The 26,524-nt window shown below is 37.4% G+C and overlaps 1 protein-coding gene across 2 annotated transcripts in view; it reads left to right on the forward strand.

Moving 5' to 3' along the window:
* The window catches only part of ASCC3 (activating signal cointegrator 1 complex subunit 3), a 498,380-nt gene that overhangs the window by 102,818 nt on the left and 369,038 nt on the right, over positions 1-26,524 (forward strand). For both annotated transcript variants that reach the window (XM_072141894.1, XM_072141895.1), the window contains exons 9-10: positions 20,071-20,271; positions 22,010-22,150. In XM_072141894.1, coding sequence (XP_071997995.1) covers positions 20,071-20,271; positions 22,010-22,150 — 342 coding nt within the window. The remainder of the gene's footprint in view (positions 1-20,070; positions 20,272-22,009; positions 22,151-26,524) is intronic.

Raw genomic sequence — 26,524 nt, forward strand, 5'->3', positions numbered from 1 at the left:
AAAAATTTGCTTCTATGAATCACTATCCCTGATAAATGGCTTGAGCTTTTTACCTAAAGTGGGTTCTCGAGGTAGGATTTATTTCTTTGTTACATGCCATTTCCATTTCCTTTTACTTACAGTACATAATTAATGACCTAAATAAAAAGTGGATTTCTCTGCTTAATGCATAGGAATTATTACAAAATCAATACACCCCTTTCTTTCAGTAATGTTTTGTTGCTTTTATAATTTTACCAAGTAAGCAAGGCTGGGTGAAGTAAAACACATTAGTGCATAAATTACCATGTTTATACTATCCTTTGGAAAGCTTAGCAGTTAATAGAACTATGCTTCTGTGGCCATAATTCTCTCTGAGATCTGCATAAATGTTTCTTATTTCTGCACCTATTATCCCCTGGCATTCGGCACATAACAATTAGCTTATTCTTGTATCTGTGTGATGGCTTGTTTTTTTTTGTTTGTTTATTTTTTAAATACCGCCAATGTTGGCTCAAACCGTTTAACTTTCTTGGAATAGTCATAGACAGAAAGAATGAAACCTTATCAATCATTTAAAACGGTATTACGATTTTCTGGATTTATTTTATTAGAGAATAAGATATTATACACTTTTCTAATGTGTGTGCAATTAAAATTTTCATCTCACTTCTTTATCATTTCAGTGTGAGACCTCCTGTCATTCAATTGCCTAACCCTAACTTTCCTATGTCTTATGTTGAATTTCCTTCTTTAATTCTAAATACTTTCTTCACAGTATGACACAGTTAAATAGAGATAGACCGAGGCATTTATCACAAATCTCCTAGAAACCATTCTAGGAGCCATTTTACACCTTACCTGGAAACAGATGGGGAAAAAAAATACACAACTGTAAAAGAGTTGTTATAAAGATCTGTTTCCACCATCAGTGTGTATGGTAACGATACATGTATGAATGAAACCTAGTGCTGAATGATGTCACAAGGCAGTTACCACGTTAAAGAGAACCCGTCATGCAAAATAACCCCCCTAATCTAAATATATTTTCATAAACTGCCATTAGAAAGCATTGCCTCTATCCCTTCATTATTCCTCTACATGCCTGTAAACCTAAGCAATGAGGTCTTAAAGCTGTATGCAAATGACCTGTGAAATGTCCAATGAAGCATTAGCATATTCAAGCTGTCCAGCTTATTCATGAGTGGGAGGCACAGCCACACCCCCAGTGCATGACTGACAGCCTGTATAATGATGTGAGGCTGTATAATGTTGTGCTTCCCGATGCTGGTGGCCACGACCCCTGCAGCCTGTGTCTGCATGTGTTTAGGAGAGATACAGCAGCTCCAGGCAGCCATGTTACAGCAGAACATGTCAGGTACTGGTGTAGCTGATGTCTGTGTCTCTCACCTGTATATTAGGAGGATGCAGCATGTCAGCAGATGCAGCACACACACTAGCAATGCTTTACTATACATTACACACAGACATGAGCAGGGGGAGGAGAGGGGAGGGGTAACAGGGGTGACATCACTGCCCCTGACCATGTGACCAGCCTTATTTACATAATAAAGAATAGATGATTTTACAATGAATAATGTATGAAATAACTAGATAAAGGCTGGGATGGGATCCTTGTGAGCTGCTCCAACAGGTAGTAGTGACAAGACTAATGACACAGACCTGATGACAGGTGTCCTTTAAATCTGATTCTCTTAGCCCATGGTTGTACGGAAGCTGTACCATTCTACTGTGCACAAAACCTTTCTAAAAGAGAGGTATATGAGCAGAATTTTAAATACATTAAAATTATTAAATGAAAAAAAGGGACACACCTTTAAAGCTTAAAGTCTCCTCTGAATTGTTACAAGCTTTTGTGTAGCAGTAGCAGAATTAAAGCGCATTTAAGTGGAAAGGCTGTTAGATTTGTAGAAAAGGACAACATCGGCCTGTAATGGAGAAATAATCTCAGTAATTTTTGGTTATTGTTTTAGGAAAATACACTGGTTGTCGTCATTTTCGTTATATGTCGTTATATTCCCCTCACACATCACATCAAATATTCATAGCTGTGAAATGAGGATTTCTTGCAACATTTAATACATCTACCAATATATTTTCCTGTCTTTGGCTGAGAATTCCTAAATTTCAGTACAGTGCTTGTTATATACAATTTTATAAAGAGATTGATAGTGGTTAACTTTTATAATGAAAAGTGTCTTTATTTTACTCATACTAATGGAATCTGTCATATCCACACATAGAAATTATTTTGGAAATTCATACCTAAAGGGGAAATGGCCTTGGACTAAGGTAGGCTCAAAACTAAATTAGACTAGAAAAAAAAAAAAGCACAAAGCATGCCCTGGCGTAATATAATGGTTGGCTATTGAGGCTTAAAAAAGGGTCTGTCCCATTATTAACTTACACATTCACCCTGTAAGAAATGGGAATCTACCATCAAATCATGCATGATAAACCAGGGATACTTATTTATAGATTCAGGCGCCATGATCTTACATTTGTTATTCATGCCTTCTTTTTTCTAAAATCATATTCTAAGCTAATTATAGGCGTTTTACAGAAGCCCTCTGTGCTCTGGCATCACAAGCTGCTGGCTGTGGCTGCACTGCAGTTGCACATCTCAGTCTTACCAAGACAAGACATGAAGGGAGCCCTGTACTTCCTGTAATATTGGCATCAGTTTACAGTGAGCACACAGTCAAAGGGGGAAGTGCTTCTCCACAGTGTAGCAACCTGTGGATCTGCAGCTGGAGCCGATAGCCAGGACTGCCACTCAGAAGTTTGGGGCCCCTGACTGGCAAAATTTTTTGGGTCCCCTACAGAATAATAATCTGGCTCGGTGTGCACAGTTTCCTGCACCTGAGAAGGCAGAAGGGTTTTCTGTGACTTGTGGCCCCTTCTCCTTGGGGCCCTTTAAACACAGTCACACTAAACCCCCCTTGATGGCGGCCCTGCTCATAGACCTTTAGGCTCATTAGCACATTGATTTTAGAAGGAAGCAATGGATACAAATTATAGGATTACCAGTGTCACTGTGTCTTTTCTCTCTTTGTATGTGTCAGATACTAGTACAATGTTCAGAAGCTAAATGAAAGTGTTTATAAAACTTTACTTTGATAATCTAAGCACATTTTATGCACACGGCATCTCATAGCACTACACAGATCATAATGGGGCACATTTACTTACCCGGTCCAGTCGCGATCCAGCGGCGGGTTCTCTGCACTGGATTCGGGTCCGGCCGGGATTTAATAAGGCAGTTCCTCCGCCGTCCACCAGGTGGCGCTGCTGCGCTGAAAAGCATTTTAACGCGCCGGAATTCACCAAGGCCGTCTGAGTGAAGGTAAGCGGGTCCCGAGCGACACATTTTCGGTTCTTAAATGCGGCGGTTTTTCCGAATACGTCGGGTTTTCGTTCGGCCACGCCCCCCGATTTCCGTCGCGCGCATGCCGGCGCCGATGCGCCACAATCCGATCGCGTGCGCCAAAATCCCGGGGCAATTCAGGTACAATCGGCGCAAATCGGAAATATTCGGGTAACACGTCGGGAAAACGCGAATCGGGCCCTTAGTAAATGACCCCCAATGTGTCTGCTTAGTGCCCCCCACCCCCCCACACACACTCTGGAATATTACACTGACCATCACTGACAGGAGCTAAAACAGCTGAAAATGTAGTAAAATTGTAAAGTAAGGGGTTGAAATTTTTTTTTGCTAATACAGGTTGATGTAAGATTTCCATTAACAATAATATATTAGCTTGCTTGTATATAAGCACATTGGTAATATTTCATACAATATATGTAGCTTTAAACATTCAAGAAAATTCACTTCTGTTGAAAATGCAACTGGTTAAATGTATACCATTAAGCACTGACTTTAGAAAGCTGCCCTCTGTTGTATTCTGGAATGAAATCCTATATTAGCTTGGTGTAAGACCAGTTCACAGTCAGTTTAACTGAATGCCCCCTGCAGTCTTTTTTTCTCGCTTTTTCTACTACACAATAGGGTCATGCTAAAGTTCTCAGTTTCCCTGCCGTGTGGACTAGTAGAGCCTCAAGCAAAGCTAGTAGCACTCTATGCTTGGGACTGTCAGATTGCATGGTTCATTGAAAAAGAAATGTAAAGGAATTGATCACAAACTCTTAAGTTCTGAAAGACCCGGCTGGTGGCAAAGAAATTGAACTCAGGGGTTCCTTGTGTTGATGCTTTTAATTTTCTGCTGGTTTGACAGTGAATCCCAAATGCAAATGTTTTCCAGCAACATGTTTTACAAAAAAAATAAAGATCTGTAGAAAACAGCTGCAACAAGTGTAAGGTTATAAAAGAACTCTGCATTGAAAGCACGAAATAGCTTTGTCATTTACGATAATAAAATACAATGTAAAATATTTATTGCTTCCTATGGAGACACATTTTGTATTTGTATATCTTATGGCTGCTGTTCAGCTATAGAAGATTTTTCTTTTTTTCTAATCACTGAGGCTTTTCAAGTGGGAAGTAAAACTTGCATTTTTCTTTTAATATAGGCTACGTGCGCACAAACACGTGTAGTTCTTGGCCTGCAGGTAACAGATCCATGGTAATCAGAGTGTAAATCTGCTGCTAAGCTGTATTTCCACAAAATCGGAGTGTCACACAAATTGAATTTGTTACAAAGTCAAATTATTGTGTATTGCAGCAGATTACATTTTTTTTACAAAAACATAAACCTATTCGTGGATTCCCTTAAACCCTATGCGTACATAAAAGTAAAAGTAGGTCAATCGGGACATGCTATTGCATCCAGCTTCTGGCATCGGCTCACGAGCGGAGTCGGCACCAGAACCAGCGGGTGTTTACTGTATTTCACAGCTGACACCGTGCTCTAACACCCACGATCGGAGTCGCCTCTGATCACGAGTGTTAACTCCAAAGGATCAGACTCTCGATGCCGCTTACCAGAGATCCAGCCATGAGGTCTACCAAGTGCCCTGGGGCTACTTTTCGGGTATGACTTTCATAATGACTAAGATGAAGAAATGCACTGCAAAGTTTGATGCCCAATTCTCCCGGGTGTAACAATACCCCATATGTGGTGTTAACTGCTGTATGGGCATACAGCCGTGCATCGAATGGAAGCGGCGCCATTCAGAGCAGATTTGTATTGTTACAATGTACAGGCTGTAAAATTTTAATTTCTTTGTGGCTTATTATTTGTGAGGTGAGATACAATGTATAGGTAATTCATTTGGGGGTCTTAAGCTTTTTTCGTGGGATTTTATTAACTATTTCAAGGAGGATACAAACAAAATCATAAATTTTTATTCTGGATTTTTAGCACTTTACGATTATGGTGATACCTTATTTATATCGTTTTTCTTATCTTTGCTCAATTTTATTGAGCAAAACTAATATTGGAGAAAATCCACTTTTTTTTTTTTTTTATACTATAGACAAATTTTAAGGTGCATAACTACTGTATTTTTTTGTTGACATGATAGTTGAGGGTTTACCGGGGGGAGGGGGGGTCTGATCCACGGGGGCCAAACTTACACGCTGCGGTCATGCTTGACCACGGCGTGTAAGGGGTTAAACACCTGGTATTGGAGTTTTTCCGAGGCCGGGTGTTAGTGCCGGGTTTGGGCTGTGATGTCACAGCCTGACACCAGCACCAGCGAGACCCGATGTCCCGCAATCCGTAGAAAGGCGTCACGTCAGAAGAAGTACCCTTAATGACCGCCGTAGAATCCCGATAGAGCGGTCATTAAGGGGTTAAATGACAATGTATTTGGAAAAGCTTTACATATCATAACAATTTTTACTTTGCTTTTTTTTTCCCAAGACATGTAATACTTAAACCTGATAGGGTAGTTTTATTAATTACCATGTATACTCATGTTTTAGCCAAGTTTTTCAGCTCACCACCTGAATGCGCCCTTAATGTGTACGTTTTAGGGCTAAATGAAAATACTAGTACAACAATTGAAATGTAAAAATTTCCAATCCATCTTTGTTTGATTCCTGAGAAAGAAATAAAGGTTTAACATACTTCCCAAATGTTAAATTCATAAAATGGTGGTACACGTGGGGGTTTATGGTACATAAGCCTTTTATGGGGCAATTCCAAACTAAATTGGTCACCAAAAATGTATTTTTCCATCTCTTGAAAATGTGAGAACTTGCTACTAAAACTATAAACCTTCTGTTTTTACCTTTGTAAAAAAAGGAAAATAATTATGGAAATACAAAGAAGACAAATGGCAAACAGTTTCTACAAAAAATGTGGTATGACTTTGCTTAAAAAGTAAAACATTTGAAACTACTAACATAAACTACAATATCACAGGGATATGTTTAAAGTGTTGAAAAGTTGTTAGCACAGGTAAAATCACTGGTCAAATTGGGAAAAAAAAGCCAGGCCTTAACATACAAACTGGCTGCGTCCTTAAGAGGTTAATGAAGTGAGAATAATATTTTTCATGTTAGGTTAGCATTTTTCCTTTTGTTTTTGTAGGTTTGTTATTTTCACACCTACCTCAAGGGGCTGTTACTTTAGTGGTGCAAAAGCTGGTGGCAACTTCCCCTTTACTCCTTTGAAAGAGTGGGAGAGACCTGTTTTTTTGCACATTTAGATTTAGGGCACCATGCACACGAATGTATGGGGGAACTTGTGCGGCCAACTCATGGCCTCCATAGAGGTCTATGGGACCCAGTCACGGTGTGTTGAGCAGCTACACGGAAAAATATAGGACATGTGTGGCTTTCAATGGAGAGGGGAGGGGTGAATTCTCTCTGAATGTAAAAAATGTCATTTGGTTAGATTTTTAAAAAATATTTGACATGTATAATTATTTTTTTTGATCTGATGTGTCTTTTGCAAGATATTCCATCATCCCAACCTTTTTGTTACACCCTGTATATTTTCCTCTGGGTAAAATTGCTTTTTTTACAACAAGATTATTTACATATTGAATATGGTTGATTAAAAATAAAATTGGCAATAAAATCAAGCTTTTGTTATTTTCCGGCAGCTTCTAGTAATGACATTGTTTTTCTTACCCTTAATGGGGTTTTTTGTTTTTGTTTCCAGTCTCAAATACCTTGAGTCATGTTCTTGTAAAGCACAATATTAATATTTTTAATAAATATAATAAGCAAGTTGGCGAATTTGTTAAGAAATCCATTTTTCGCTTAATTTGCATAGCAAACATAGCAAAGCTGAATACAAAATATGTAATCAGGCAGATTCTTACCGGTATATTCTCTTCAGATTAAAAAAAAATTGCATCACTTTTATTCTCAACTGTTAGTGACTCATTAAATATGTGCAATGCATCCGTTCTCTGCATATTATTTTCTATTTTTATCTTTTATTTGTAAAAGCGATATGTGGTAGTCCCTAAAATACATGATCTGTGCCTGCTGTGTTGGTAATCTCTGTGAACAATAAAATTCTTCATCAGGGAACGTTACCTGGGGAATAAAGGGAGATAAATTACCCTACCATATTCTTTATCTCCTCTTTCCAGCCGTCTGTGTACTTGCGGTTTGCTGCTACTACTCTCTCGACACAATAACTTTTTGGTGTTGATTGCTTTGATGCGTTTCTCCTCTCAGGTTTTTTTTTTCATCCTTACTAAATTCGCTTATCAGTGCTGTTCATCAGCACCTGCAACCTGCTTATCATATATCACATCATGAACATTGAAAACCTTCAAAAGAAAGGAGAGCAACTGATTTAACTTTTGGATGATGCTTTTAAAGATGCTAAGTCGTCTGCAGTTTACAAGGAATAGTTTTCTGGTGGTTATTGTCTGTCATTTCTATTCACTGGAGGTATGCTGCTGGTTTGTAGCTTTTTAATGGAAACTGCCGTTGCAAAGCTAAACTATTTATTTGTTAAAATATCAATCCCAAGATATCAGAGAGAACAAATTAAATAAAGAAAATATAAAAACCTGCAAAGTCCCCTTGACAGAATAATTTTGGGGAATGCTTTGATCTAATTAATATGTGTTCTGATTTTACTTTACCTTTTGTTATTTTATTTACCATCAATATACAAAATTATATTTAATTTGTATAAACAAAAGATCACAGTAGATTTCAGAATTTTAAAAGTGAACCTAAAACCAGGATTATTTTGTTTGGCTGGTGACTGGTTTCAATAGCCTAATCTATCCTTTATTTTAACTCCTTCATGACCGGCCAACATAAATATAACACTTGCCAGTAAGTGCCGCGTTCATGCTGGCACTGATTGCAGCAGCAAACCTGATGCCCTAAAAAAATTGGATGTTGTTAATCATTATATACATACTATACTGTCCGTTGTGCAGCATAATATGCATATAACATGGCACATTTTCTACAGTACACACTGTCGGCGGCTCAAAAAAAAAAAAAAAAAGGCGGGGTAGAGTGAGTGGAGAGCAGACTGACAGGACTAGGGATCAGTCATCTCTAATTCTTTCTGTGTACTTCCCCATGTGGTCAAAAGCTACTGGGACAGATCTGTCTATGTGTGTGAATGTATATATGCGTGCATAAATGTGTGTGCATAAATGTATAAATGTGTTTACCTGTGTAAGAGTGTATAAATATGTGAATACAGGCAGTCCCCGGGTTACGTACAAGATAGGGTCCGGAGGTTTGTTCTTAAGTTGAATTGGTATGTAAGTCCAAACTGTATATTTAATAATTGTTGATCCAGACAAAAGCATTTTTGGCCCCAGTGACAATTGTAGTTTAAACATTTTTTGCTGTAATGGGACCAAGGATTATCAATAAAGCTTCATTACAGACCTCTTACAGCTGATCATTGTAGTCTGGGACTAAAAAGCATTCAGAAAGCTTCACCAGAGGTCAGAGGGGTCTGTCTGTAACTATGGGCTTTATGGTTAATCCTGGTTCTAATGACAATCCAACATTTTTAAATCCAATTGTCACAGAGACCAAAAACATTTGTCTGGGGTTACAATGATAAAGTATAGGGTTCGAACTTACATACAAATTCAACTTAAGAACAAACCTACAGTCCCTATGTTGTACGTAACCCTGCCTGTATTTTCTGAGGGGCTAGGTGTCCCCATTCAACCTTCTGCTATGGGGCCCTGCCTCATCTAGTTATGCTTCTATTCCTAGTACATGTCACAGAATATTACATGGTGTCACTAGAAAATACAAATTTTCTTGCAGATAAAAAGCCCTCATTATGACTTTGTAAAAAGAAAAATTTTAAAGTTACACCTTGTGGAAGGAGCGGAGTGAAAAACCGAAAAGAAAAAAAAAGGTCTTGAAGGTGTTAAAAATTTCTTTGTCAGCATTCTGAATACTGCCACTACTTTATAAAACTTGATTTCACATTACATAGCTCCTTCAAACAGTGTGTTGGTGGGGCAGCTGTAGAAGCCTGTTTCTCTGTCTTGCTAATATGTTTTCCAGGATGAGATATGGAAAACATTGACTTCTTAGCTACCTTGTAAGGCAAACTGCTTAAAGGAAACCTACCACTTCTGATGGTAGGTATTAGATGTAAACACCGGGCACCAGCTCAGGGTGAGCTGGTGCCGGAGGTTACCTTAGCTAGTGTTTTAAACCGCTATATCGCGGTTTAAACACATTTTGATTTCCAATCAATACCAAAATGAAGATATAACCATTACACAAGTAACGTGTCCCTCTACTAAGCACGAAACACAATACCAACAATAGTAATCAGGACTAAATTCATCACAAAAGTCACAATAGAGCAACAAAAATACATTAATCAAATTTTATTCACCACAAGGTACCAAAAAGGGACAATACAATTTAAAAACATCACTAAAATACATAACAACAAACACACAAAGGCGGTGGTGGTAGATAAATACACAATTTCACCTAAGTAGGTAAGAAAGTAAATATAAAGATTGCAGTACACGTATCTATTAGAGTACCCAGGCCCAATAGTCAATTCGCCCAAAGGAAAAAAGGGCATTACATATACAAAGGCCTACCACTCTGCCAGAACAACTCACAGGACCACCACCGCAACACCCCCGATTTCCAGCCCCGAGGTAGCTTCGGCGCTGCGCGCGGCCGTGCACGCGTGACGCCTCCCGCACTTTCTATGTAGGCGCATACGGCCGCGCGCAGCGCCGAAGCTACCTCGGGGCTGTAAATCAAAATGTGTTTAAACCGCGATATAGCGGTTTAAAACACTATCTAAGGTAAGCTCCGGCACCAGCTCACCCTGAGCTGGTGCCCGGTGTTTACATCTAATACCTACCATCAAAAGTGGTAGGTTTCCTTTAACATCAAGCATGACTTTCAGGGAGCCTAAGGGCATGATGTGACATAAAGGCCAAACCAGTTTATCTAAACCAGAGGGAAAAGACCCCAACTGTAGCCAGCACTGTTTCATTCATATGGTTGTATCTCTTCAGTACAATGTTGGGAACTGGTTTAGCTGCGTGAGAGGCTTTTGACTAGGGTCAGGAAGTAAGAGCTCGTCTTAAGGAGTCTTTGCAATTAAGGCCCCCTTCCAGTTGTATGGAGACTTTTATAGCCGTTGAGGACCCCTAGAAATATATAAAAATATATATATTTATATTATTATATTTTCCAGAATGTTTCTCAGTCTCCTCATGCATTATTCCCCACAGGGAAAGGGGAAATAGCACGAAGTGTCCCGCCAATCTCCATTTTTGCCTGAATTGATATGGGACCCAACTGACTTTGAGATCAGGAGAACCCTTTATTACACACATAAATTCAAGTATTACTGTCAGTGTATATACACAGAAAATTCTAGATATATCAGAGTGGCTTAAAGCAAACAAATCCCCATTAAAATGCAGTGTAATTTGCAGGTAACATGTTTAAGAGCAGTATGAGCTAAAAAGATTGATACACAGTATAGTTCTATAATTCATATTTTTAATACTTTAAGGGGTGTTCCCATCTGGGCATGTAAATTTAATTTAATTCATTTGCCATATGTAAACATTTCTGCAATTGGATGTTATTCAAAAAAATGTTCCTGTGTGAAGATAATTTCTCATAAATGTCGCCATGTTGTCCCTTAGAAACGAGATGGCTTCCCCGGATATGACCAGCTCACATTTTGGCAGCAGTGGCCAATGAGTCCTGAGATGTGCTATTGAGTCCTGTCTGACCACTTGGATTCAGGGCTCATTACCAGACGACAGCTGTGGGACATGGAGTAACTCCCAGACATTTCATATACAAAAACTTTTAGTTTCTTTGTGCAATCACTCCAGAGAGGTGGCCGTACCCGGGGACATAGTCTTGTTTCTAAGGGACCATATCACTACATTTATGAGAAATTATCTTCTCACAGGAACATGTTTTTAATGACTGCTAATTAAAGAAATGTTTATATATGGCAGATTAATGAATCTGGATGTGAATGCCCAGACAAGAATACCCCTTTAACTTTTCTTTTTCTATGCAGTGAAGTCATGGGGGGCAGTCCTCGGTGACTGAAGTTCTATTGAATCTTTGACCGCAAAACTATTTATCAAATTTCTCAGCTCCTCCTGCCTTATAAAATGCTGCCTGCAAATTACACTTAATTTTTATGGTGTTAGGTTCTCATTTTGTTATATGATAAGACTGTCTACGCTGTTGCTTGGTCTCGTTTTCACCAAAATGTGATATGAACATTGTAACATTTACCAAATAAATGTCTGTACACTGACTTCAGTAATATCTCTATATAAACTACAGTAGTTTGTAGGAGATATCCTACTAGATAATTAAGGGACTGCTCATATATAGATTTTATGATCATAAGCTGCTGTGAGTCACAACTAGTAGAGATGGAAGAGAAAAGAGAGCTTGAACATGTTGCATAATGACTATTACAAGCATAGAAGACCTCATAGATTGGTAATATTAGAAAAATTGTTGTAAGGTATTGGAAAAAATGCTAAAATAGTTATGCAAATGGCAGGCGTATCTCTGATTTTTGCACATACCACAAAATATCTAGGTTGCTGAAATTGCACAGTTGAATCCTATAAAACATGATCGCTACATCAGTCTGGATTGGTCAGAATACAAGCAGCAGAGTGGAAACCGAGGCGCAAAACCAGAATTTTTTTAATGAAAACTATGTCATTGTGATCGTACCTTGAAACATGTTGATGCACGGTATGAGATCTTGTTTTTATATAAATAAAAAGTTCTGGTTTTGCACGATTATTTCCACCCCAAAACACAATGACCAGAAACAGTACTATTCCTACTGTTTTATGCCAAGTATGTTGAAAGGTTTAGTATGCTTTAAATGCATGAGTTATCACGCCTTCAGCCATTTTTTTGGGAGTTGCTGCAGTGAGCGGATGTTAATTTAAATGCTATAGTGCTTTATGAAATACATTGCCAACAACCAGTTCATTTGCTGGCAGTTTGGTGTTGCTTTTTCTGTTTTTTCCCTATACTTACTTTATAAACATGACAAAGGTTGTGTATAATTAGAATATGAGTGCTGACATCTTAAATAAGTTTTCTCCTAAGTTTAAAAAAGAACTAATTAAACCCACAAACAAATAAAATCCTCTTTATCAGCACAATAAAGCCAGTGTTTAATGGAGCAACTGTAATTGCAAGATTTTTTATTGTTTTTGTTCTCCTTTTAAGTATCCATATATATTTTATTTATTTTTGCTACTAACAATCTCTATATTTCCCAGACAATACCAATTACAGACTGACAGATTTTAAACTATGGAAAGATGTAGCTTTTTATTAGCTTTCTCCCGCTATTGTGTTTTTGTACTTAAATTAACATATAGTCCAGGCACTACATATACCGCCTTAATAGTTTGAGTATGTATGTCTTTCTTTCTTATGTCTTTCTGAATTTTTACAAGTTCTTCTGAAACAGTAGGTTAAAGACAATTCTCCAACCTCTCTTGTCTTGCTTGAACTGCTTAGTTTAACAAAGCTAGATTGTGATACGATTTAAACAAGTCAACCTTACTTTGGTGCACAGAACAAAATCCCTTTATCCAAGTGGATTTTCACAACATATAGCAACGTATTTTCTAAACTCCAGTAGTTGAGGCAAAAAGCAGTGTTCTAGGCATTAGGGCTTGCCATGCTTTTAAAACCTGAGACAATTCATAAATATTTTGGTGCATTCCCTTAAGGAACACGGACAATGAAAAATGTTACATTGTGCTTGCTTTTTGTTTTTCAACAAAATATTGCAATTAAAATGTCACACATAGGACTATATGGGAATATTCCCTTGTTTTTTAATTAATCCAGTATATTCCCAGGATACTACAATTTCTAAAATGCTGATAGCTATTGGAATTGGACTACAATTAGAAAAGGTCACCACCAGCCCTTGAAATAAATAAAGCATAACATCCCTCTAGTGTTTTTATGGGGGTTTGAGTTGCTAAAACACAAAATATGTAGATTTATATTTCATTTATATTGAATCTATTTAGTAGCAGTGATTTACAGAAGCATAATGTGGTATAGCGTGTTATGTTTCTGTATTAGCACTTGCCACAATATACTACCAGGAGTTTATCTCTTTAGTTTCTGACCTGTGTTTGAACTCTGGATATATTGCACAATTACATCTATTTATTTAACCTGATTTTCTATATTTTATATTCATTATAGCCAGCACATACTCATGTTATGAGAGTACCATCTAGGATATACAGTGGCAGTAGTTATATCTGAATGACACAAGTAGCATGATTAATTCTGCTGTAAATAATAACCCAGCTCACTCGCAATTAAAAGTCTGTATTACAATTTTTTGCAGATTCAAAATTTTCTCATTGTTATCAGTTCAGATAAAAGGGATGTCCATATGCAAATAAAAGACCTTCTAGAGTAATAACATGGTCAGATGAAACAATAGGAGTGAGGGCTCTGCATAGTCCATTTGACGATATGTCCATCTACTTATGGCCTCATGCATTTTCCGGGCTAAGTTCTATTGCTTGAGGCCTATCGGTCATTGGTAAGTGAGCACCGCTCACCCCGCCAATGTCCATAGTTGAGACTGGTGTTGCTGCGCATGCCTGTAACACGTCTGTTGTATGTTTTTTGACAAAGGACCATTGGTCTGAAACACCACTGTACTGTAACACTGATGTAACTCTTGCACAATAAACATTTTGCATCATTTTGCACAATCAAGAAGTGCACCGTCTGTATCTTACATTGGCTATTTAGGTTGCATCCCTAGATTATGGCACATGCCCCTGACCTATTATTGCAACCAAACTCATCTTTGAAAGTCCAACTACAGGGACTCTCACATAACAACAACAGACCATCAGGCAATCCAGGGACTGGGGCTTCTTTTCTCCCTTATTCATGGTGTGGTGCTTCTATTCACAAGGAGAAAATGAAGAACAGTCCAACATTACAGTGATAATATGGGGTTTTGAATAAAGGGATACTCTGAATCTTACTGTAGCCATCCTAAAGCAGTATACCAGGAGGGAAAACAAGAATCCACAGAAGTCAGTGGAGAGCTCATACAATGTGTCTAGAAAACAAAAACATGGTTTTAGTACAACAATTTTTTTGTTGAGTAAAGGTATAACAGTTTAACAATACATAACCATGCTTGGAAACACACATGTAATTTACACAAAGTACACATAATATGCTTTTCCATACCAAACATTTTTGAACTATTTACAGCAAACGGTAGCATTATTACATAATTACAGGTGCCATTTTCCAGTCTGTTTCAGTTATTTCTCCTCTGGCAGTATAGCTGGAAGCATACAATATTTTTGATGGTGTAACGTCAAGCTCGAAATTATGATTCTGTCACTTCAGCGTGAAAGGACATTTAAATTACGCTCTAAGAAAATCATGGTTTATTATGTGTGCTTACAATTCTCTGAAGAGAACATGATATCACTGAAAGGCTTCATCTTGGTTTAGAAAAGTTTTAATCTCTGACCATTATGGTAGAATTGAGAAGAGAATTGTGCAGCTGCATAGCTTTATTATGCTCCAGTTGTGTCCGGTATCTGATTGTTAATGAAACCTTACAAATTGTATCAGTAAACATTCTGGGATAGCAAGGAGATGGGTTAAATAACTGCTATTTGTTCTTATTCTTCTAATTACAACCTCTGCAGAGCACTTAAAATATATATTGAGGCAGCTGTATGTACCAGCAATGATAAAATGTTAACGGTTGGCTTGGAAACCTATCCCTTTGTTTGTTTCTGTGCTTAGAGGTATGTGTAATCATTAATAATAGCTAATTAAAACTCCGGTGTAATGTGCAGGGCCTAAAAAGAGAATGGAAAAAAAATTGCTCTTAAAGGAAAACTGCATATTTGTATGACTGTACAACCTGTTCCACAAGATTTGTTAGTGGTTCAGATTATAATTTATGTATCATTTAAATGGGTATTTACACCAAGACACCAACAAGATTCTTAAATATACTCGGGATAAGAAAAAAACACATTCTCTAATTCACTGTTATTCACAAAAAGACCACATTTCACAGATATAAGTTTCTATCAGTCTTGGTGTTTACATTTTGTTGTCCCTGGATACGACTACGACCACAAACTCCTGACTCTGTTCGGGTATACTCCTCTAGCATGAATAGCTTCTTTTGTACTGCAAGCCCCGTCCCAGTACATGGAGAGGGCTTGCGGGCCGAGCCCTCTCCATAGCCGGTGAGTTTTTGCTGCATATTGCTTACTACTAACACCCGCGATCGCTGTTTTCCTGACGATCGCCGGTGGCATGGGCGCCGGCATCTTGCCGTGGATTGTCGCTCCCCGTGACGTCATCAGGGAGCGGCGATCCAGCACCATGACAGCCTCGGGTCTTCCTGAGGCTGTCTCGTTTTAACCCATTCATTACAATGTGCTATCAGCACATTGTAATAAATGAGGAGGAAAATCCCTATATACTGCCATACTGGAGTATGGCAGTATATGATAGGATCAATCAGACAACCTAGTGTTAAAGTACCCTAGGGAGTATGAAAAATAGTAAAAGTAAAAATAAAGAGAAGTTTAAAAAAATATTATAATTAAAAAACCTAAAAATTCAAATCACCCCGCTTTCCCTAGAACCAATATAAATATTAATAAACAGTAATAAACACATTAGGTTTCGCCGCGTCCGTAAAGGCCTTTCTATCAAAATATAATAACGGTTTTTCACTCCGTTTATTTCCGTAACAGAAAATAGCGCCCAAAGTCAAAAATGGCACTTTTTTGCCATTTTGAAAAATATAAAAAAAATCTATAAAAAGTGATGAAAAGGTCACACAGTCCTAAAAATTATAGCAATGAAAATTACATCAAGAGTCGCAGAAAATGACACCACCCACAGCTCCTTACACCAAAGTATGAAAAAGTTATTGGCGCCAGAAGATGGCAAAATTAAAAAAAAAAAAAAAATTTGTACAGGTGGTTTTAATTTTTGTAAATGTATGAAAACATTATAAAACCTACATAAATTTGTTATCCCCGTAACCGTACCGACCCAAAGAATAAAGTAAACTTGTCATTTGTGGCACACAGTGAAAGCTGTAAAATCCAAACCCACAAGAAAACGTCGCAAATGCGTTTTTCACCATTTTCACTGCATTTGGAATTTGTTTCCCGCTTCCCAGTACACGGTATGGAATATTAAATACCATCACTGTGAAGTGCAATTTGTTACGCAGAAAATAAGCCATCACAGAGCTCTTTATGTGGAAAAATAAAAAAATAAGGGGTTAAGCTATATCTCTAACTATAGAGCTCACGCCTCTTCTATAGAAACCTTGTTTGGAATGTGGTACACAGCATGTCCCCAAGTCTTTGGTGCAAATGAATACACAATTATAGCACATTTTGCCAAGTAAAACCCTTAGCATGGAATATATGTTTTTTTTTTTTTTAATTTGTACTTGCCTATAAAATGCTCTTTCATATCTTATTTTAGATGCAATGTTGATTGTTTAAAAAGTTATTGATATTTTAGCACCATACCGCTCCTTTAAATGGATGGTTATGTGAAATCTCATCTATTAACCTAAGAAAACAACACTTCCAAAATCATATAGAAACGAGCAGAGAAGAGTTAAAGAGGGCCTGTCACCCTGAAATACGGCATGAGGAGCTGCTTACTAAAGTAAGCATCTCCTAGTGCTAAAACAAACTCCGATAATGCTAACGAACACTGCTGCACTGTACACTACAAACTCTCAAAGTGGTACGGCGTATTTATGAGGGGGTGGCGCGGTCTGAGGCACTGCCTCTTCCCCGGACTGCCCCGCTCACTCCATAGGCCGGCAGTGACACGGCAGTCACCACCCCTAAACCCGCCTCCAATCCTGCCCCCTCATGAATTGGCCAGACTGCTTTCACAGCTGTCCGGCGATTGTAATTTGTTGCGTTTGTTTTAGCACTAGGAGCTGCTTACTTTAGTAAGCAGCTCCTAATGCCGTTTTTCTGGGTGACAGGTCTTCTTTAAATGTGTTGAATCACAAATGAAATGTGATGTGATGTGATGTGTACTGACAAGGTGCATTATACAGTTATTGACATATGTGTCCTGTAGCTGGAACACACACAGCATAATCTACAAACTTTCTGAGGCACTGTTCACATTTCAGTTACCCATCACTGGTAATAGTTTTTTTTTTCTGTGTTGATCTTCCCTGTAGAAATAAAAGAAAATAAATAATATGAAACCATTGCTTGGGGGGAGAGAATCAGCCTTTTAATGGAGGCTGTTTCAGATGCATTTTTAAACCTTATTAATTATCATAATAATTGTAAATATTTCTATGAGAGTCATTTTAATAATGTTATGTGTTTCCTCTGCCTATATCTCAAATTTTTAATCAAGGAATAAATCAGAACAGTATTATTATTTTTTGCTACACTTTGTTTTCTTCACTATGAGATGATTATGATTCTGCTGAGAATCTTCCCAGCGCCATATATTGCATGACTCTGCTAACAGCAGGAACTTCTGCACCATTATGCAAGTACAGTGGAAAGTTATGATTCTTTATGTGGAATGGTCAAATGCGAATAGGTTAAATTATGTTTGTGTTTCATGGAATATATATGCTCTAATATTATTAATTAACAATTATCCTTCCTTAGTAGTTTATGCTTTTGTTTTGCATCTTATAGTAAACTTACCATGAATAATATATATTTGTGTATGAACAAATGTAAAGAAAAGTATTTATAATTGTATATATCACCTGTGTATACATTATTCTGCTAATTTGCCATACCTTTAAATGGATAGTAATGCAAAATCTCACCCATTAACCATAAAAAAAAAAATGACTTGCAAAATCATTTAGAAATGAACATAGAAAAGACAGCGGGTTTACGCGCCAAGTCCAGAGACCAGCATGGGCGGCGCACAGTTTGTGGGGCCACAGCAAGCCCTCAGCGAGGAGACTGGCACATATGGGTTTGGGATGACTGAGAGCAGTTGCTTTTTGACAGTGGGCTGATGACTGCTGTCTGTGCAGCACCACATGGCACACAACATGTATGCTGCCAATGACTCGGCACCCACCAGAGTAGCAAAGGAGCCCGCATTTCACTAAACAACTGATGACCCTGCATTCCGCACACACCACCAGGTTTGCAAACCCCCTCCAGTGCCTGCATGTACAATTGGGGCACTGCTCTGTCCTAATACCTCTATACCTACTGGTAACAATACCACTGGTGACCTGTTGAGGTCATCACTGCCATGGACCAGCTGTCAATCAAGGGACAATAAAACAATCTCACTCCCCAAGTGCTACTGTATCTGCTAACAGTGTTTACTCTTCTCTCCTTACATTGATTGTTCTTTTTTTATCACTTGTCTCATGAGCTAAGCCATTACTTTCTCCATTTGTGTATAAATTTGTGTTCTATTCAGTTATTGTCAGATGAAGAGACCTAACTAGTCTTAAAAGCTTGCAATTGTCATGTCAACTTTTTTAGTTGGCCAAAAGAAAGTATAAGCAATTGAACCACTGGCTAACACGCTACAAAGAAACTTTTAGATTTCTAGCTGGTGTCAGGTTCCAATAGCTTATGGTATGCTGATTTAAAAAAAAAATCCTTAACCAGCATTCTGAATTATTTAAGTACTCTATATCAGTTATAATTTAATTTACATTAATTACTTTTAATTTACATTACCTGGGGCCAGCAGCATGTAGTGAGTCCCAAGGGAGGGACAGCTGCACCCTGTCACACCATCCCCCTCTCTCCCCTGCTTTTCAATGCACAGGATAGGAAATGGGGGAGTGGGGAGGGAGCTGCATGAGTGTGGCGAAGAGGAGACTGACAGCGGCACTGACGGGCTTCATTTGCCTCTGCCCTCCTCTGGACTCGCCACACTGCTTCAAGGGAGCCTGGTAATGTGAAATAAAGATTTATAAAGTAATAAAATAAATTAAAAATCAGCATAGCATAGGTTATTGGAACCTGTCACCAGCTAAAAATGACATTCCTAGTGATTGGTCTCTTCTTAAACCAAACCAATCTTTTTGTGAATCAACAGTCTGAGGATAAGAACAAATTTGGCAATAACCTATTTTATAGTTTAACGTATGACTTTTAATATAAAGAGGGGATATCATAACAGATGTTCCATCCCTTTCCTGAAGGCCCTGGTAGTTTAGTAATGTTAAAACTGGCAACAGGTTCCCCTTAAAAATGTTCACAAGGATTTGTTATTATTCCTATACATGTAACGTTACTTGGTAACTGTGGTAACCTGGCAAGTGCAGTGTTTCTAGTTTCAAGAAATTTGTGTACACTTCTGATTCTTTCACTTTTGCCATAGAATTTCTAACACACACACACAACCAGCTTAGCATATGATTATATTTTAATATAATTAGCATAACTTTTTTTCTTTTAAAGCTTAATGTCACATTAAACTCTTTTAATTGGATTTTGAACATGGATTAGCTTCTCATCCTATTTTTCACACTTTCGGCAGCTCTATTCCTTAGGCTTACAGTGAACAGCAGTCTTGTATGTTACTTCTAATGTGTGAATTAGTAATATTTATTTCCGTTCTTTTTCCCACATCAGATTGGACAGCTGGTCTTCAAGGGCGTCAAACGACTGAACCGTATCCAGTCCATAGTGTTCGAAACAGCTTATAACACAAATGAAAACATGCTCATCTGTGCACCAACTGGAGCCGGCAAAACTAACATTGCCATGCTAACAGTCTTGCATGTAATTCGCCAAAATATTCAGCAAGGTGTTATTAAAAAAGATTCTTTTAAGGTAAGCAATAGCACTAGTATTATCCTGTATGCCTGGAATACTAATCGGGCCAATATACTAGAAACAATGCAGAAGTGTTTCTTCTTTACAAATATAATTTAAGGAGTATTCTATTTGAATGTTCTATCACTAAGATGTGACAGATGATGACTGCAACCCCTCTCTGGTATGATATAAGCTTCATCACAATCTTTTTTTTTTTATCTATACCCAAAGTGAAAAGTATAAACTAACTCTAATATTGCATTTTGCTATAAGTTGAAAAGCAATTGATTATTTCAAATGCTATATTTGGGATTAATATATTGATAAAAAAAGACTGTTTTTGTCTCTTAATGATTAGAGTATATTGAGTCATATGGTCCCTAAGAAATGAAGGGCATTTGCCCTTGGATACGACCTTGCCTTGGATGCTGTAGTGGTTCAAAGAAACAAAAAGCTTTTGCATATGAAAATGCACGAAAAAGTTGCTACATGTCCCACAGCTGTCCTGCTCCTAGACTGCTCATAGTTGCACCCAAGAACAACTATCTCGTTTCTAAGGGACAACATGAGTACAGTTATGGGAAAATAACCTCACCCAGGTGCCTTTTTATTAATAACATGCATTTGAAGATGAATTGTGAAATGCGCTCTTTCTATCTCTTCTATTTCAGTCATATGACCCTGCTTTAAGCTGATTTAATTTTTTTCATCTTTTTAAAATTATTGGGACAGTCTATGTGGGTTTCTCAGTGTGCTCTGTGAAATAAAAGGTTACCACACATTTGACTAGAATAAGATTATTCACATAGAAATTTCCATATTTTTTAAACGGACTCACTGATTACTAAAGAAAAAAAAAACCTAACTTGATCAGGGACATGTGGCAGTGAAATTAAATGTGTCATTCTCCATTTTGTGCTTGATGACAGGTTCTTTTTGAATTCTGTTGCCCTGCCAGGACCTTGATCTTGTATTCATATGATAAGGTCCTAGTCAGGTGATTGTTCATGGACAGTTAGAAATCACATGCTGCTGTCATTTTATGGTCAGGAATGTCTGGCTGGTGAACTAAAAGACTGGATGCAGGGTCTTATTTTCTGATTGGTGTTCGGTAAAGGGAATACTGGGAGAATTATTTTTAAGCATTCCTTATACATTCCCGTTTAGAGAGACAAACATGTTTTGCTTAAATTATGCAATCTATTGTTGTTACTAAATGACATAGAAGTTCATAGTAATGTTGTGTGTGCATCCCTTCTGTACCTCGCCACAATGAAAAACAAGATTAGGTGTTAAATGCTCTGTGCACCGTTTCTTGTTCTTTGGATGAAAACGGATATCCCATGTTCTGTTATCTTATACTAGTAAATAAAGAGAAAGTTTTTCAAGGGTATTAGTCATTCGTAATTCACACAAAGAATGCTGCTTAATTTAGTTCATTACTATTACAGCAATTCGTGTTTGTGTCCTGAAAATCTTATTACCCATGTGAAAAGCTATGAAAATGCGTTTAGCTTTGATGCAGAACCAATTTTCTAAGTGATGAGGCTATATAAACAAAATCCATTGTCCTCTAAACAGCTGCACACTTATCCAGGGAAGATAACGACTTTTCATATATCACGATTAAGATTTTTCACTGGAAGTGCCTCCAATCATATTTCACAATAAATTGTGATTTGTACTGGTTGCTTTGGGACAAATGACATTGTGAGTTTTGCTCATTTATCAACTTGGTGTCCGTTTTGTACAGATTGTGTATGTAGCTCCTATGAAGGCCCTGGCAGCTGAGATGACAAATTACTTCAGCAAGCGTCTAGAGCCACTGGGTGTCACAGTGAAAGAGCTGACTGGTGATATGCAGTTGTCAAAAGGTGAAATTCTACGCACCCAGGTGAGTTCAGCTAAGGTGGCATTTCCTTTATACTGTTTTTTATGACATTACTTTCACCTTATTTATGATATGTTGGTTTTGTATTTGCAATTTAGTAATCAGGTTAACAAATATTTAGTACATATTTGAAGTGTAAAACAAATCCATACAACATTACAGATAATTGTCAACTTTTTAACCTTCACATAGTCTTTCTCAATACACATGCATTTGTTGCCATTTATTATAACAGTTGCAGGTTACCTGGGCTTATAAAAAGGGTATTGGCATAAATCCCCCTTTTATTCCTGTATTAGCATACCGTTCTATCTCTAAATAAAATGTTATTATATTTAATATTAGCCATCTTTGAAAGTTGAATTGGAGCGAAACTTATATTTCCCAAGTATACTTTTTTGTTGTAAAATACAATGACCATGTTTTTATGTTAAACAGGTTTAGGAATTTCCGATTATATTTTTAAATTGTTCCAAATTTTTATTTAAATTGTTCCAAATATTTATTTAAACATGAAAGCATTAACCTAGTATGGTGATTAAAGGGAACCTGTCACCACATTTTTCACGTACCTACTAGTGACGGGTTCTCAGAGTCTCATTAACTAAACGCCACCCTTCTTATAGCTAACAATTTTTCCCTTTCATCCCCATAAAATCATCTTTGTTATCCTACCTACCTACCTACATGAAAGGGGATGTGTCGTTCCCGGACAGAACTTCACAAATTCTTTTATTAATGATTAACATATTTTTAATTTTCCCTTGCTCAACCACCGTTCTTAATCTCTTCAGATGAATGACAGCAGTAGAAAAATCATGTCACGGACAAGCACAGATAAATGCATGTTTGAAGGTGTTAAAAGGCAGGCATGTTGTAAAACACTGAAAATAGTTTTTTTATTTCAAAGCTTTCAAAAGGGTAAATTTTTGGATACAGGTAGAGTTTTAAACACACTCAGTGATATTTGAAAAAAAAAAATGCTTGATGAGGGACTATACTTCCAAAAATTAGACCTGCCCTAAATCCACACTGACAGAATTTTTACAAAGTAGGATGAATTATTAAGAGATCTCAAAAAATTATTGCATGGTCAGCAGCCTGCAGTGATAACTTTCAGAACTAAGACCTGGTGGATAACTTGGCTTTTTTGGACAAAGCCTAAAAATTCTCTTTTACTAAGAGAAGAATCATTTCCTGTTGCCTGGCCAGGTACTGGTAAGTGGCAGAACACTATGGAAGTATAAATGATCAGCCAGGGACAGATTAACCCCTTCCCGACATTTGACGTAATAGTACTGCATGGCGGGAGGTGCGTTCCCGCAAAATGCAGTACTATTACGTCAAGCTTCTGGCCCCGGCTCCTGAACGGTGCCGGGGCCAGAAGCTGCGGGTGTCGGCTATATATTATAGCTGACACCTGCCTCTAACACCCGCGATCGGGGATTTCTCCGATCGCGGGTGTTAACCCCTAACACGCCGTGGTCGCGCTGACCGCGGTGTGTTAGGGGAATTTCGCAAGAATCGGACCCCCCCGCGGCGCTTACCCGGGGGGGGGTCCGTGGTTCCGATCGCAGCCCCGGGACTGCCAGTGCCCGGGGCTGCGTGATCCTCCTCGGTGAGCCGGGTCCTGCATGCTCAGCCGCATGCTCAGTGTGTTACATTACACAGTGTAATACATCTGTATTACACTGTGTAAAGTGAAGAATAGCTTGAACAAGCGATCAGTGGATCGCTTGTTCAAGCTTACCTGTAAAAGTGATATAAAAACAGTTAAAAACATTTAATGAAAACATTTTTTAATAAAAAGAATTAATTAAATAAAGTTAAAGTCCCCTAAACACAAACATTCCCTATACACATGCAATGAAGTGGAAAAAACACAAAATCGCCGAAACCCACCACATATTTGGTATTGTCGCGTCTGTAACAATCCGTACAATAACTCAGAAACATAATTGGGCACGCTCAGTGAACGCCGTAAAATCAAAACACGAAAAACTCGCCAAGAATGTAAATTTTTCATAAAATCTCTTAAAAAAATGTTATAAATAGTGATCAAAAAAAGTTATGTGCGCCAAAATGGTATCAATTGAAAGGACAACTCAACACGTAAAAAATAAGCCCTAAACCAGCTCTGTCAACTGAAAAATATTAGCGTTATATCTCCGTAAAGATGGCGATGCAAAATCAAATGAGATTTCCTCTATATTAGTTTTTTTCCAGTAAAATTGTAAAAATAAATGAAAAACTATATAAATGAGGTATCACCATAATCGCAGTGATCTGTAGAATAAAGATATTATAGTATTTTTAGTGTACGGTGCACGACCCCCAAAAGATACAAAAAGAAAGGAAACCAAAATTGACAATTTTCTTTTCACCCATACATTAAAGAGTTAATAAATTCTCATCATTAAGCTAATGACCCACTAAAATGAAGTATTTGTAAACTGCATCTCATGTCGCAAAAAATAAGCTCTTATATGTCCAAATTGCCAAAAAAATAAAGATTGTATAGCCAATAAAAAGTGACAATGCATAATCTGCTCTGAATGGCGCAGCTTCCATTCGATGCCCTGGCATGTGCCCGTACAGCAGGTTACCACCACATATGGGGGATTGTTATACGCGGGAGGGATTGGGTATCAAATTTTGTGGAGCGTTTTGGTATTTTATCCACTGAGAATTTGTACATTTTTTGAAAAACACATTAATTTAGCCCAAAAAAATTTACTTTCAAAATTGTATCCGATTTTGTTTTAACCCCTGTAAAACAATTAAAGGGTTTACAAACTTCATAAAAGTTGTTTTACATATGTTGAGGGGTGTAATTTCTATAATGGGGTAATTTATGGGGTTTTACTTTTATTTAGGCCTTTCAAGTGACTTGAAACCTGAGCAGGTCCCTCAATAGCAGGATTTGGGTTTTTTTATGAAAATGTGAAAAATTGCACCTAACGTTCAAAGGCCCATAACATCCTACAAAAATAAGAGTATGCATAAAAAACTATGTCCATATAAAGTAGACATTTGATAAATGTTAGTTATTAAGTTTTTTTGCGGTTATGACTATGTGTGGAAAAAGTAGAACATTTTGAAGTTCGAAAATTGAGAATTTTTACAAATTTTCACCAAATATCTGATTTTCTCATAAATAAATGCAAAACATACCACCAAAATTTTTCAACTAACATGAAGTACGATGTGTCATGAGAAAACAATTTTAAAATCACTTGGATATGTTAAAGGGTTTCAAAGTTATAACCATTTATAGTGACACAGGGCAGATTTGAAAAAATGGGCCGTGTCAGGAAGGTGAAAAGTGGCTTCAGCGTTAAGGGGTTAAAGTTACATCTCCGAAAACATGGTGATGCAAAAACAAATGAGATTTCCTCTATATTAGTTTTTTTCCAGTAAAATTGTAAAAATAAATGAAAAACTATATAAATGAGCTATCACCGTAATCGTAGTGACCTATTGAATAAAGATAATATAGTAATTTTAGTGTACGGTGTACGACCCCCAAAAAATACAAAAAGAAAGGAAACCAAAATTGACAATTTTCTTTTCACCCATACATTCAAGAGTTAATAAAATCTCATCAATAATCCAATGACCCACTAAAATGAAGTATTTGTAAAGTGCATCTCATGTCGCAAAAAATAAGCCCTTATATGTCCAAATTGCCAAAAAAATAAAGATTGTATAGCCAATAAAAAGTGACAATGCATAATCTGCTCTGAATGGCACAGCTCCCCCCTCAATGCCCTGGTGTGTGCCTATACAGCAGGTCACCACCACATATGGGGTATTGTTATACGCGGGAGGGATTGGGTATCACATTTTGTGGAGCGTTTTGGTATTTTATCCACTGAAAATTTGTACATTTTTTGAAAAACACATTCATTTAGCCAAAAAAATTTTACTTTCAAAATTGCAATTAAAGGGTTAAAAAACTTCATAAAAGTTGTTTTACGTTCGTTGAGGGGTGTAGTTTCTATAATGGGGTAATTTATGGGGTTTTACTTTTATTTAGGCCTCTCAAAGTGATTTGAAACCTGAGCTGGTCCCTCAATAGCTGGATTTTGGGTTTTTTATGAAAATGTGAAAAATCGCACCTAACTTTCAAATGCCCATAACATCCTACAAAAAAAAAAAACCATGTCCACATAAAGTAGACATTCGGTTAATGTTAGTTATTAAGTTTTTTTGCTGTTATGACTATGTGTGGAAAAAGTAGAACATTTTGAAACTCGAAAATCGAGAATTTTTCCAAATTTTCACCAAATATCTGATTTTCTCATAAATAAATGCAAAACATACCACCAAAGTTTTTCAACTAACATGAAGTACAAAGTGTTACGAGAAAACAAT

Source organism: Engystomops pustulosus, chromosome 3 (assembly GCF_040894005.1).
Source record: "Engystomops pustulosus chromosome 3, aEngPut4.maternal, whole genome shotgun sequence".
Lineage (NCBI taxonomy): Eukaryota > Metazoa > Chordata > Amphibia > Anura > Leptodactylidae > Engystomops > Engystomops pustulosus.